This window comes from Mastigoproctus giganteus, chromosome 6 (assembly GCF_048544385.1).
Source record: "Mastigoproctus giganteus isolate SK-2022 chromosome 6, ASM4854438v1, whole genome shotgun sequence".
NCBI classification, from domain to species: domain Eukaryota; kingdom Metazoa; phylum Arthropoda; class Arachnida; order Uropygi; family Thelyphonidae; genus Mastigoproctus; species Mastigoproctus giganteus.
Genome location: NC_143580.1, coordinates 90,363,284 through 90,378,753, shown reverse-complemented (window position 1 = coordinate 90,378,753; position 15,470 = coordinate 90,363,284). Strand labels below are relative to the sequence as shown.

Genomic DNA, 15,470 nt, shown 5'->3' with positions numbered 1-15,470 from the left:
TGCGAAGGTTAAATTTTCCAAAATGGGCATTCTGAACACACGTGAGTTCGTGTATGGATGTAAGACGTAAGGGTATTTTGTATAGGGATTTTCTTCGGGAATGAAGTGATGTGTTTTATCACTGGCATAATAGACTGAATAAAACTGTTCTTCATATATTATCAAAAAGGAGACTTGATGAGGGACCGATTTTACGATATTACATAGAATTAAATTAATTATGCAAATGAATGTGATGCAAGAGACTTCTATAGACTAGGACTGTCACAAATCCTAGTTGTTTGAATATAATGGAATGTTAGCAATTTCGGTGAGTGTTTCTGGTAGCTTAGTAATTCTTTAAGTGATGCATTAATTACGAATGAATTCGGTGAGTATATCGTTCACTGCCACGCTGGACCTCTTCACACTACAAAAAATGAGAAATATATTTTTTATATATTTTTATTTTTTTGATAAAAAATAATTTATTATGAAGTGAAGATGCCAATATAAATATGAAAGTTTGTCGCAAGGAACAAAGTTAAGACATTAAAAAAAATTAATCATTGATCAGAAGCACGTTATTTGAAAAATCTACAAAAATAGACTATGTTTGTTTATATTCTGTACACCGATGAGCCAAAACATTATAACCACCTACCTAATATGATGTTGGTCCTCCATGTGCAGCCAAAACAGCTCGTACCGGAGAAGCATGAACGCTACAAGATTTCTAAATGGATCCTTTAACTCCTGTAGGGTACGTGGTTGAGACGCCACATATCGGAGTTACTGTTCCACCACAAACCACAGATGCTCGATGGGATTAATCTGGCAGTCCTCCTCGTGTTCCGCGAACCAGTCTCGAACAATCCGGGTGGTGTGGCATGGTGCATTATCTTGCTGAAACACGGTACCGCCAGGAGGGAAGACTGTTGTCATGAAAGGATGTACCTGGTTAGCAATGATGTTTAGGTAGAGTGCATTTAGTGTCAAGCGGCACAAGGGGTTCCCCCATCTCCGCGTTGCTTTCATTGTAGGTGTGCCAGTTCACTGGAAAGGACAGAGATTTAAGTGCGTGGATATTGTATACGTATAGTGTTGTGTTATATACTGTTGTTCTGCTGGTCATTTAGCCGCCGGACTCCTGCTGAGGCCCAACGTTGTCCCACTCAGCCCCATGGAGGTAGGCCATGTATACCAGCATTATAATTATTTATTCTGGCAGGTCCTGCCACCTAATTTCCTGGGATTTCAGTGGTTAGGACCTTAAAAATGATCTTTAGCGTGGAGGGTAATAGTGCTAGGATTTCAAAGGCCGAAATTACTGGCGAACAGTAATTTGGACATGATTAAATTTGAACGTGTAGGGCAATCGCTTGTGTACAGATGGAGTAGGGGAGGAAGACAGAAATATGGGGTCAATAGGAAAGGCGACCCCAATAGGTGTCAGTGGGGCATGCCGCAACCCCACCAGAGGAAAGATATAGGGGTGGCGAGGAGGTGTAGACATGTGTATATGTAAAGGGTGGCTCCTGGAACGTCAGTTCATCTCCGCCTTGTATCTCTGTGAAGAATAGTACCACACTTTAAAAGGACCCGAAATGTGAATGACGTAGGTTTGCGTGTATTATGTGTTGTTCTTTTGTTCTTTTCTGGCCGCTTGGCTACCCAGAAGCATCAGTCACATGGACAGATGATTCTGGGTACTCGTCAACACCACGGGAAGGTGACCAAGTCCATGTAAAGCACGTACTGTTTCAAAAGAGACTCTGATCCACCTGGTGTTGCCAGAAGGTAGGCCAGGATCTCCTGGGGATCCATTCCAGAGGGGAAAAAAGCGACCATTCTTGGTGTTGGATATGGAAAAGAAATGAATAAAAATGAAGCAATAAATTAAGTAGAAGAAAATAAAATAAAACATGTATAATAATAAATAAATAAATAAAACAAAAGAAAGTAGTGGTGCTCCTGAAGAAATTATAATAATAAATAAATACATAAAAGAAAGAAAATAGAGATACTGCTAAAAAAAAAAAAAAAAAAAAAAGAAAGAAAAGCACTTAATTTTGTCTGCTGCCCGAGGAAACATTTCACTTCTTGAGGATTTGAGTTTATAAAACCATTATTAAAGGAGATCTAACCAGCTATGGATCAGCAGGACCATTGTGCTCCATCCTGTTGAGATCTGTCGACACTCAACGCCTTCGAAGAAATATACCTTGAGCCAAAGCCTGAAGAATCAAATATGACTCCGACTCTTTACCTGATTGAAAATTAGGAAGTGCATGAAGAGGAAATCTGAGATCGTCATACAGGGAGCAATGATACAAGATGCGATCTCAACTCTCTGGTGATCTACACGAACAGAGATCTGTTTGTGATAAATTGAACCTAAAAAGACTGATTCATCGAGCCACATCGTGTCAACATGTAGGACGTGAATATGTCCATGCAGAACCACAATCGAACATGTTTATCCAGGAGAAATGAAACTTGTGGTATAAATTTTCTCGCTGTCGCACCAACGGGAGCTGTATCCCATCTAGACTACCAGATATTAACTAACTCGTTCCACAGTCTGCTTTTTTCTCCTTTAGTATAATCTTGAAGGTTGATGGTTATTCCAAGAAATTCGGTCTCAGTCTGTATAAAAATCCTCTATAAGTAACTTGCAATTCTAAAGGTAATGTTCCGGCCAGTTCTTCCATCGGAACTGTCCTGCATACCTTAATTATACATCGCAAGATGATTCTCTGCAATGAGGTGGGGAGGAAGGGAGGAGACAATAGGACAGCACCTCCCTGTCAGGGTTTGTTTTGGTTTTTTTTTTAGGAGCATTAGCAACTAAGGCCATATTGCTCCAGGATATGCGGTGATCATTCCCTGACCTTTCCGCATCCTCCGTATTTGGTGGTGACGGGTTCGAACCCCGGCCTAATCAAGAAGCGTGTGCTACGCACTGCTGCTCCTTCCCACCTGGCTACAGAGGCGCCTTCCCTGCCAGGGAAGTGGACTGGAAAGCAAACCAGGAAAGAGTGCCCAGCTCGGGTCGCCATTGGCGCACTGGCAGCAAATCTGCTATTCAAGATTTGTTTGTTTGTTATTTGGTTTTTAGGAGCATTAGCAACCAAGGCCATATTTCTCCGGGAATATGCAGTAGTCATTCCCTGACCTTTCCGCATCCTCCGTATTTGGTGGGCACGGGCTCGAACCCTGGTCTAATCAAGAAGCGTGTGCTACGCACTGCTTCTCCTACCCACCTGGCTACGGAGGCCCCTGCTATTCAAAGTGGGGAAAAGATATGGGTCCAACGAAGCAGTTGGAATCAGTGTCCCCATGTCATTCGTGGGCCATGTGTCCATCCAGGTAGTTTCAGGTCAATCACGTTTATGGGTTATATACCCGACCAGGGTAGAGTGTCCCGTAGATTGTCTTTTGAATCTCGGAGGTGTCTGGCCCGTTTATCCTGTTTCCGTCATTAGGGAGGGCGGTCCTGTACCTTTTCCATCCATTTGGCCCATCATTTCTGTGGTGTGAGTCCTATTCAAGTAGGTTGGTTGGGTCAGAATATTTAGGTTTCAGTGCTGGTTGTTATCGAAGTTTCATGTCTGCTACAAGGTGTACTGTGTCCTTAGTTCCTGATCGCAGAACGGGTTCTTCTTCTGGCAAAGAGTTCCTATGCGAATCTGGTGAGGTTCTTATATTCTTCACTTATGTCCAAGAGATGATGCTCCTGGCCTAGCGGCAGGTAGGTCAATTTTGTTATTAGGTTTCCACGTAGGTCCTCGTAGTTTGTACATTCGTGTATGAGGTGGGTCCAGCTTTCCAGTTCGCCTCATGAACATTGGGGTCTTGGAGGAGGCCCAGAGATGTTAGTTTCTCGTTAAAGGGGCCGTGACTCGTCAATAAGAAGGTGACATATAGGCCTGGGTGAAACCATAAAGGTAGTTTCGGGGAAACCCTATCTACATCAGGTATGAAGCGTCGTGTCACGAGCCGAGCTGTTTCTATTTTTATAGTGTTTGTGGGTTCAATGGTAAAGCCAGAGTAGGTCACAGAGATTCCTTTTGACAGGTAGTAAACTAGTCCCCATTTGACCACTTCGAGATCTAGTGGTAAGGATCCAGTAAGAACCTGGAGCGCCTCCGTGCTCACAGTATTGCAGGTTCGGGTGGTTTAGAATAAATATTGTTCGTTGTGTCAAGTCCAGTATTCTTTTGTTGGTGGCTAGTCTGTTTCTATGGTACCATATTGCGCAGCGTATGTGATCGCCGGGAGAAAAGTGGTCTTGTAGTACAGGGACATGGTTTGTTTACTCAGCCCCCTAGGAGCTGATTACGTGAGACTCGCGGCGCAATTAGGCCCGAGTATTTCCTAATCATGGTCCTGAATTGCCTGAGATGCGATTGGAATGTGAGCTTGCTGTCGAAAATGATACCGTGGTATTTCATTTGTTGGGCGAATTTGATTGTAGCGCGATTTATTTTAATTTGCGGTGGCCTCCTTATGTCCAATGTTCTCTTAAGCAAGATGGAAGTCGTTTTGAGAGGCGAGATCTGTATAAAGTGCTCCGTAGCCCACCGCTGTAAAGTATGTAGAGGTTGATTTGCTCGAGCCTCAAGTTGTGCCCTATTATCTGCCTTCACGGTGAGAATTAAATCGTCCGCAAATGCCTGGTAACCCAGGCCACCTCCCCAAGACTGGTGTTCAGAAAGTCATCAAATATTATACTCCACAGCAGTGGTCCGAGCACGGAACCCTGGGGATATTCCTGCTGATTTGCTGGTATGGTACTTTCACTTCTATTTTTCGGTGTGAGAGGCAGATTTTGATATTATTATAAAGGTTGCTTGGGACTTGCGCCATTCTGAAACTGCCCAGGGCGCTCGGGTACCAAGTTCCCAGCACATGGGTGACTGGACCCAGGGTATCCCAGCAGAACATCGCCAAAAGCATGACACGGCCGCCACCGGCTTGTTTTCGCCCTACGGTGCATTCAAATCCATCAGTACCCCAGGTAAACGACGCACTCGTACCCGGTTGCCCATATGGTGCACAACAGAAAATGTGATTGATCGGACGAGATGACCTTCTTCCAATTACTCAAGGTGCAGTTTCGATGCTCACGTGCCCATTGTAGGTGCTGTCGACAGTGCATCTTGGTTAGCATGGGCACTCGGAGCGGCCTGCGGCTATGCAGACACATTTTCAGCAGTGTTCGATATTCCGACACATTAATCCTGTCACCAGCATTCCAGCTATTGGCGAGTTGCGCCACAGTCGGCCTGCTGTTGCTACGTTTCATCCGGGAGAGCCTTCGCTCACCTCGAGCATCGATGAACCGTGGTCGTCCAATATCTCGCCGGCGGTTCGTGGGTTTTCCCTCCTCAGACCACTTTCGGTAGGTATTAACCACGGCTGACCGTGAGAATCCCACTAGCCGTGCCGTTTCGGATATGTTCTAACCCAGTCGTCTGGCCATTGCAATTTGGCCTTTGTCAAACTCGCTTAAGTCCGCTGACTTGCCCGTCTGAAGAACAAGAGTAACACTGATTAACGGAGCTCAGTATTAGGTGTTTTTTATACCATGTCCCGACCCGCGCACGCGCAGTAGTTCACCTGCAGTTGCTTCGATTTGCATAACGACTAACTAGTCATAATGTTTTGGCTCATCGGTGTATTTCTCTTAACCTGGAGCCACGGAAATGGGACGGAATTGCGATCCTCTTACTAGAATTTATTCTAATTATAACACAGGGTAAGGTTGATTTTCATAGTTCATTAGTTCATTATTTCGGACTTAAAGTGTGAAAATACTATTCATTTAATGAGACGCAATCTTCCTTTTGGAACTGTCCTATGAGTTGATGGATTCAGGCTTTGTTTTCTCTGAAGAACATCAACTGATAACTGTGGAAGTCAACGCAGGTGATGCGATGCTACGATAAAGCTCGTGAAGCCTCTTGCATTTAATGAATGACTTCCTTGAAGCAGCTATGAAAGCTATCACAGATATATAGGTTGTGAATATTCACGACAAATAACCGACCGTTTGTCTTGTCTTCGTGAACTTTAGTATAATGAGTAGGTGACTAGGAAAAGGCTTTTCAAAGAAATATCGATGAGCAGGAAATAAGTAGTCAGTACAAAGCCTTTCTTGAGATAAATTCTTTTCCCATATGAGACCAAATTCCAGCATTTTCTATCAACAGGACCGAAATCGATACTTGTAGCAGGCTTGCAGATCACCTTTGCACACTTTGAAACACGATACGCCTTTTTGAAGACAACAGTCATTATGGGGGAAGTCATTTTTCTCTCTCTCTCTCTCTGCTTCTTTTCTTGTTTATGAACATTTTTGTGTTTCTTTTTATATGAACAATAATGGAATATTCTTAAAATAATTAATACGCACATATTTGGTGACCTCAGATTACGTTAAAGAAAAAAAAATATTAATGCAAATATATTTAACAAAACAGTTTTATCGATTTGGTCCATATGAGCAACCGCAATTAAAAAGGAGACATATCTAATAAGTATACAGTAAAATCTTGTTATAAAGAACTTCTAACAGGAATATTTCGTTTTACGGTCGCATTAAAAACTTTTAACCAATTTCGATGCAAGATATTCAACAAGAATCCTTATTTGTATAAAATGAATTATGCTGCTTGTTTGTTTGTTATTTGGTTTTTAGGAGCATTAGCAACTAAGGCCATATTGCTCCGGGATATGCGGTGGTCATTCCCTGACCTTTCCGCATTCTCCGTCTTTGGTGGTGACGGGCTCGAACCCCGGTCTAATCAAGAAGCGTGTGCTATGCACTGCTGCTCCTTCCCACCTGGCTACGGAGGCGCGAATTATGCTGCATTTTACTAATATAAGTAGAAAAAAAAAAGTTTACTTTTATTAAATATCGGCTTTAATGCCAAAAATATATAAAATGGTGAAATACATGTACTATAAAAGAAAACATTTTGCTCAGAGTATATCTATCTTAGCATATTTTCTTTATAAGTGAATCATCACACCTATAAGGAGAATCTCTAACTAGAAACGATGAAGAAAACAATGTGTTCGGTCCAAAATGTGACATTGCAATGTGGGTAACAATTGATATCCTGCTTACACCAATAATGCTCAGCGATAGCGGAATGCGTAGAGTTCTCCTGGCGAATAGCATCCTCCTACTCTAGGGTACAGTCGCCGAGACTACAACCTATCTCATCAATAAAGTTCAACTGAACTTGAATTTTAATCCTGGAATTGAAACTTAAAATTCATTTTGATTTAATATTGGACACGATTTGCGTGACTTGTGGGCACAGTATCATACTATATCATACTATATAGTATAAAAGAGTACAGTTTAATTGGATTGGATTGTGAAATTTATTCTAATGCAATGTAGGATTTTGAAGTATAGGTTTGGGTATTAATATTTAACACGATATTAAGCGGATGAAGATTCTCTTCAGTTGTTCCAAATTTTTATTTTAGCAAAATTTAAGAATTATTTGGTGTATTTGAATATAATGATTTGCATTGGGAACTATGAATTGGATTAACAGTGGCCTAGGCTCTGCTTTGATTCAGTTTTGGTGACCTGAGTATTCTGAGTTTTTCAGTAAATTTAAGACGTACGATTCGTATTGGGATCTCTGAAGTAGTATACGAGCCAAATATTGAATTTTACTTTACTGTAGTTTTGAAACATTACTGAACATTAAATATTTGTATATTTTAAATCTGCATGATATAAGCAGTATCTGCATGATACTGCTTGTAAGCTATTAGTACGCCACTCTATTTTTGGTATGATGTTATAAATCTTAATCTGTATGATATTGTATAATACACCGATGAGCCAAAACATTATGCCCACCTACCTAATATGATGTTGTTCCTCCACGTGCAGCCAAAACAGCCCGTACCCGGCGAGGCATGGACGCTACAAGATTTATAAATGTGTCTTGTGGTATCTGGTACCAAAACGTAACCATCAGATCCTTTAACTCCTGTAAGGTCCGTAGTTGAGGCGCCGCCGATCGGAATTGCTGTTCCAACACAAACCACAGATACTCGATGGGATTGACGTCTGAGGAATTTGGAGGCCAGGGGAATACATGGAAATTTTCCTCATGTTCCGCGAACCAGGCTCGAACGATCCGGGCGGTATGGCATGGGGCATTATTCCGCTGAAAGACGGCACCGCCAGAGGGAAAAACGGTTGCCATGAAAGGGTGTTCCTGGTCACCAATAATGTTTAGATAGGTGGTAGACGTCAGAGTGCCTACACTTTGACGTCTCTTTGTCGGGCGTGTCCTTCAGATGGGCGTGCCCATCTGAAGGACACGCCCATCTGAGTGCCTACAATGGGCACGCCAGCATCGAAGCTGGACCTTGAGTGATTGGAAGAAGGTCGTCTGGTCCGATGAATCACGTTTCCTGTTGCACCATGTGGACGGCCGGGTACGTGTGCTTCGTTTACCTGGGGAAGTGATGGGGCCCGGATGCACCGTGGGACGAAAAAAAGCGGGTGGCGGCGGTGTGATGTTTTGGGAGATATTCTGCTGGGATACCCTGGGTGGATCCAGTCATCCATGTGCTGGGCACTGACGTCTACCACCTACCTAATCATCATTTGACCAGGTACACTTTCATGGCAACGGTCTTCCCCTCTGGAGGTGCCATCTTTCAACAGGATAATGCGTCATGCCACACCGCCCGGATTGTTCGAGACTGGCAACCAAATTCCGCAGATATCAATCCCATCGAGCATCTGTGGTTTGTGTTGGAATAGCAACTCTGATCTGCGGCGTCTCAACCACGGACCTTACAGGAGTTAAAGGATCTGATGGTTACGTGTTGGTACCAGATACCACAAAACACATTTAGAAATCTTGTAGCGCCCATGCCTCGCCGGGTACGAGCTGTTTTGGCTGCATGTGGAGGACCAACATCATATTAGGTAGGTAGTCATAATGTTTTGGCTCATCGGTGTAATTCCAATATTGAAGGGAACTAATTTTAATGATAAGAAGATATTATCTTTTTAAAAAAGAATCTTAAATATTCTTCTTCTGTTTGTGTTGGAATAAAAATCATAAGAAACAAACTTAAAAAAAAAAAAAAAAGTTTAAATACTGAATATAATAAATGCTTACAACAGTTTTATAGTCGACTTTTGATAAATGCGACAGTGGTGTGAAAAGTAAGTTAACATAGGTAACAGAGACCCCTACAATATCTAGACTCTTAAAATAAAATGGAGCAATGTAACTGATAATGATACGCGCATGCTGTTTTATAAAATTAACTCCTCAATGCCCGGTATACTGTTGTATGTAGTTTATTTCTTTTGGATGATTTAACGTTTTCCAAGTGAAATGTGTTCTGTTTTTACGTTATAAAATTAATGAAATATTAGGACACGTCCTTTAAATAAATCTCAGCAATTTGATTCTCTCTTTCTGACACACCAGTAATGGGAAGGAGATTTCGCTTAGCATACAAGCCACAACAGTTTATTGATGGAGCAGTTAATGGCCGAGATCAGTATAATGGGACAAGCAAAAACTGTATACCGTAAAAAGAAAAATAACGAATAATCAGGCACGCGCGATACAGAAAACGAAAGCAGACACATACTCTAGACCAATGGAACATCGAGAAAGTAGAAATATACATATATTTAAAGTAAAGTAAAAGACGTTAGCAATGGATAACTTAAGAAATGAGGGCTTTTCCAAGAAAATGGCACACTTAGTAAATATCATCTGAAGCACTTAATATTTACGAAAGAGAATGAAGGTAACACCAGTGTATGGAAATATTCTTTAACCGCAAAAAGAAACAGATTATATGACGTTGATTGCTTTGGATAACAGTTTTATTGATTTTATCATAAAAAAACAGCATTATGGAAATAAAATAAGTAGAAAGGACATGGTGGAATTAACGTAGGGGCTTATAAAAGCAGTACAAATATTGTTGTTAATTGTGTAGAAACAGGTGAATGACAGGCTTAAAAAATACAAAAGTCTGCTACCTAAAAATATTCAGAATGTGCTAATTCTTAAAAATATATTCGTAGCGGTAAATATTCTGTTTCGAAATCAATGTGAGCACAACATACCTTCCGCCTTAGTCCAACGCATTCGTGGATGAGGGAATCCATCTGCTTGACAATCTACTACTGCTGTTCGTCCTTTAATTACGTTGGTGTCAATTGGTTCTATCCTCCATCTTGGAGGAACTAAGAGAAACAAAATGCATTTATTAAAATAAAAAGGATGCGAACTATGAACAATTTCTTAACTCGTCACACGATAAATATTTAAAAGGAACCGTTTTATGAATTAACATTTAATTTTATTTCCTTCTGTAGATAATTTATTTCCTGGAAAAAACAGCGAATAGTCCTACATTAGGAACTCTTGTTTTGATTAAAATAGAATAATGATAAATGAAATTTGTTTCCTCATACGGTTTAATTAATTATTCACGAGATAAAATAATGCACTATTTTTATACAGCTCACATATCAGGCCTGTGGACGAACTTCACTTTTATATAAACCAATAATTTCTTCTGATGGTTTTTTTAGCGCTGGGCCCAACAATGAATTCTATACCACCTGAAGTTTGTGTTAGTTGCGAACTATGATCAATTCCTTATACCTTGCTGCAAGTTCTTAGAAATTCTCTCCAATATACTAATTTAATGCATCAGAGTCCACCAAGTCACCATGTTAAGGCATTTATCATCATTAGAGAAAAAAACGACGAGGATCACATTATCCTTTTAAATAGATTTATGGCATATGCGATTAAAAATAAAGTAGAAATGCTGCAAATGTTTTTTTATATTAGTGTATGAAATTCTTTAAGGAATTTATTCCCTAATAACAGCAACAAAGTAGGAAAACTACTTCCAATTAGATAAAAACAACGAAAGGCAGCCAGCATCTTGAATGAACTGACTTATGACTCGTCGCTCTTTGATATCTGAAAAATAAGAATTATGGTTGCTTACAAATGATAATAAAACTGTGATAAGGCTTGTGTTTTTGTTGTTTATTGTCATTGTCAGTGTTTCCTATAATTTGGAAGCCATAAGTACTCTGGTCTGTGACCTACTTCTTTTGAAAGGTTGGAGTAGCGACTCCAGTTTGTCTGGTCGTAACAATAATACCATGTAATCCTTTGTTGACCTCTTGTCATTCCCACATGAGTTATTGACACCGTTAATGGCTAATAGTGATTTCAACAATATGGTTTCTGCTTCCTGGGCCAATTTTGTCGCACACAACAACAAAAAATTTCCTTTTCGAAGAGGTTATATTCAGACACGCTGTATGATTCGAAGGCAGATGTCAGTTGCAAAAACGGCGTTGGCCAAAAAAAGATTTTCATTCTATTGCTACTATTATACAGCGACATATTTTTATCATTGCGTTACTTGTATCATTCTCAGTACGGGGTGGTTCCTTCTCGTCTTTTTATTGTGAAATAAATGCGACTTCTTTTAACATATTAGGGGTATTTGAATTTAATATTCTGTTTTATCGCCTTTCTTTTCGTAGCAGCAGAAAAAAAATGTGAAAATAGCGGAAGTGACAATTTTAACTGGACCTTGATTAAGATTATCATTTAAAACAATCAAAAAACATTACATAAAATAAGAATTATGTGGTTTCTTATTTTTAAGTACACATTTGATTAATTCAAGATATCACTCGCTGACATTATTTAAGAAACTTCCCTACTCTAAATTCACGGAATCTCAGCTAGTAGGTAGACCAACTTTTTCTCGTTTAATTTACTTTTTGTACTAATTACCATGTCTTTTTTTAACGAGATACTCAAAACAACCAAGATTAATTACAAAGGGCAAATTCCCCATCTATTAAAATATGTATGTAAAACATAATTCTATTAACTTAAATATTAAGTGATTTAGGAGTAATTAATGAATATTTATTGAATTTTTACCACACTCCTAATTCGCGGGAAACAGCTAAAGCCGATAGGAAGTAGGACTATAAATAAAGTTGTAACAAATAATCTGTAATAAAGGTTATGTGAATTAGGATAATCATATTTGTTGAAATTAATGTTAAAAATAATTTAAGCATAAAACACTGCACATCATACCTTTCCAAGAAGGACAGACAGGGTTTATGGGAAGCAAAGTATTTCACCGGCCAGTCAGAGCAGTGCATTTGTCTGAATAAGAAAAATATATCCCAATTCACTTGACTTTTATTACATCATGATTTGCTACAGCTGTGCGTGTGTAAACATTCCAGGATGACAACCTCCTCCACCATCGTGACGATGGGAAGAGGGTGTCATTTCGGAAGTGCAACCTACGTATACTGATGAAGAGCTATATTATTGTCTTGCATCAGATATGTGTAGGATTTCTTCTTCAAAATGTGGACCTCGTCGAAGATCTCAGACCATGTGAAGCACTGCAAATGCAACTGTATACAGAACCCTAGTTGGAAACAGCACTTATACATAATGACGAGACAGTCCCTTGCATAATACTCGTCATTCAAGATCATAAGAGCTTCGGTGTCTGCAGCTTAATTTGTATGACACTCGAATTTCTGATCATGTATTTATATGGTCCTCCATCACATGAGAGATTGGAAAAATATATGAATGAATATAAAGGACAGTCGCTCCAAGAATAATTTCTTCTCAAACCAAAATATATATGTGAAAATGGAATTGCGTGCAGAAATATTCTGATCTTAATTTTTTGTACACAATTCTTTCCACCCTTGTTGCGCTTTTACAATATCTGCCGTATTATTAGACGGCTCGGAAATACTCTTGAAACTACACGCGTTACTAGATACCGAACTAGAATAATTTTAGAGATGTACAGCTAAAAAGTGGAACTAGACATTATAGTCAGGAAAGGATGACCATATAGGAGTCGATAATCCGCATTCTACTGCGTGGACAAGGTTTACTTTAAGTTAGTACAAAATGATGCGCTTAAGGACCTCTAGTGCGAAGTCAGTTTCAGTTCAAATTTCCATTGTGGTCCTCCGCAACAGAAATGTACCAAATTTAAAGACCACCCTGTATATGAAGATCTTATAATCATAACCGAAACTATGGCACTCTTAATGGAATTGCGTCTTTAATACATAGCTGAATTTTTAAGAGAAAACAGAGTTTGTACATAAGGCATCATTATTATAGCAATGCACTAAACTTCATTAGTCACAACCTAAATTAATTTCCTGCAAGTGTAGCAACCATCATAATTTGAGACAATACTAATTACCGTCTGCCTTGACTAAACTAGTAAGAAAGAGAGCGGTAGCGAATTATAAGTGACAGCAGTAATTTGCAAAATGGTTAACACTTAAGTAAATATCCAACCAATGAATATTAGTAAAAGCTTAGTAAAAGTAAAATCAAAAAAGGTTGTAGTAAAATCTAATTATTTAATAATTAGATTGTACTTCAATCCTTAGGTCACACCATATATCAAAAATGCTTACTAGCTAAAAAAAATGAATCGTTTTAATGCATTGTATTGCACTGAATATGATTTTTTCTTATAACCAATGCATGGAATTTATGACTTGGTGATTAAATAATAATTCGAAAATGTCCAGCAACCATTTAGGTTTCAGCAAAAGCGACAATTTGAAACTTGTGAGGATCAACTTCGAATTACACATTTCCAGAGAAGGAAGATGCCATTTCTTAAGAAGGTTAAGTAACTAGGATTATACCTGGCTACTGAGTCTGGGTCTCTAAAGATATAAGTCGGTTGTAATTACAGAGAAGGGAGTAAATAAGCAAAACAAACGTGTAGAGCAAATACTGTAGATGAAAGAGCCACTCACATGTTTCACAAATAGCACTGGGAATTGGCTTGGAAGCTGAACTTCCCTCTGGTCAACAACCAATTAATACATTTCCATCAACCGAAACTCTGCTCGTTAAATTTATTGATTGGCTGTCATCCCATGGAGTGATATATTCTTACGGTTCATCTAATAAAGAGCGTTTGGAATAAGATATTTTTTTTCGGAAGCATGTTTAACTATCAGATACTTTCAAAAATTTTGAATATGAGACGTCTGATCTCTCTCTCTTAAAAACATAATTTTTTCCATTAATCTGCAGCGTCACTAAATGTAATGTCATCATGACATATTATATTAGAAATTATGAATTAAAATACAATATTTTAGAATACGATTAACAGCTGTACAAGCTAAAATTTTCAGTAATTTACGATGTCAGTCACTTTTAAATCCGATAAACTATCCGCCAATTAGAAAGGTTACAGTTACAGAAATCCAGAAGGAGTGAACTTGATAATAAAGGATTAAAAGAATCGGCATGTGGAGTAAAAGTATCTTCAATTATTTCCGAATATTTTTGCTGGCGTTTTATTAGCTTTGACATTGCTGAAGATATGCAAAGGATGAGTTAGACATGTGTATAAATTGTCTTTTGAATAATGGAAAAATATTTTAAAGTAACCCACTTAATTTTTCCTAATGTTTTTAAAGTTAAACATTTGATTTTTAACTTAAAAAAATTAATATATATTTTTTAAATACGATAACTTGCGAGTTGCTTCACCACTCTACTTTGGAGATCATATTTTTAATAACTAGATATTTTCAAATACCAAACTTGGTAATTCTTAACTGGAAGAAAATAATACAAACAGAAGTTGACTCCAGTTTCCCTTGCAAGAACCGTCGAATCCAACAGTTAAAACACCTTTGTGCTACAAAATAGCATCGATAACTGTTGAGAGTAATATTAGAAGGTTATCTTTGCTCCAGGATGCAAACCACCTTTAGTTCTCTCTGATAAAGCATTCGTTATGAATCCCGTGCATCCTTTTCTCCTCGATTCTCTAAAGCCTTATTACTCAGTGAATAATCTTTTGTTTAGAATTACTGTATTTCCATAAGAAGCTTAAAATACATATCTTGCTATTGCCCGTTCGCTTAGTAATGCCATTCATCCTGCTCAGAATAGGTAGGTTTACTGTTAGTTTCCAACTTCTGTCGAATCTGGCAATTTTGAAATCGAAGTTTGAATGAACTACGAAATCCTGGTGAGTAAACAACTTCAATGGTTTTATAATCAATGACAGCATTTCACAAATGTAATGGTATTGTCAATGCCTTCGTTATGAATTACTTAAAAACATCTTGTTGTCTTTGTTAACCAAATATTACTCACATTTTGTAATTAATCTGTCAATTTATAGAAAGTAGAATACCTCAGGTTTATGAACACTGTCTTTCGGAAAATTACGCTGATCTTATTTGTTTTATAAGATATTACATTTCTGCCAATATATTCTTGAATTATTTGTTCGCTGCCACTTTTTTTTTAGCGTACATCGGCACAATATACATAAAAATAAAGCAATACTGTACAAAAAGCAAGCACAAAAAGAGAATTATTTTTCTTTCT

General features: G+C 38.6%; 1 protein-coding gene across 1 annotated transcript in view; it reads right to left on the bottom strand.

Annotated features, from left to right (window-relative positions):
* The window catches only part of LOC150084459 (cell adhesion molecule Dscam1-like), a 643,445-nt gene that overhangs the window by 161,878 nt on the left and 466,097 nt on the right, over nucleotides 1-15,470 (bottom strand). The window contains exon 10 of the mRNA XM_090376243.1: nucleotides 10,127-10,246. Coding sequence (XP_090232369.1) covers nucleotides 10,127-10,246 — 120 coding nt within the window. The remainder of the gene's footprint in view (nucleotides 1-10,126; nucleotides 10,247-15,470) is intronic.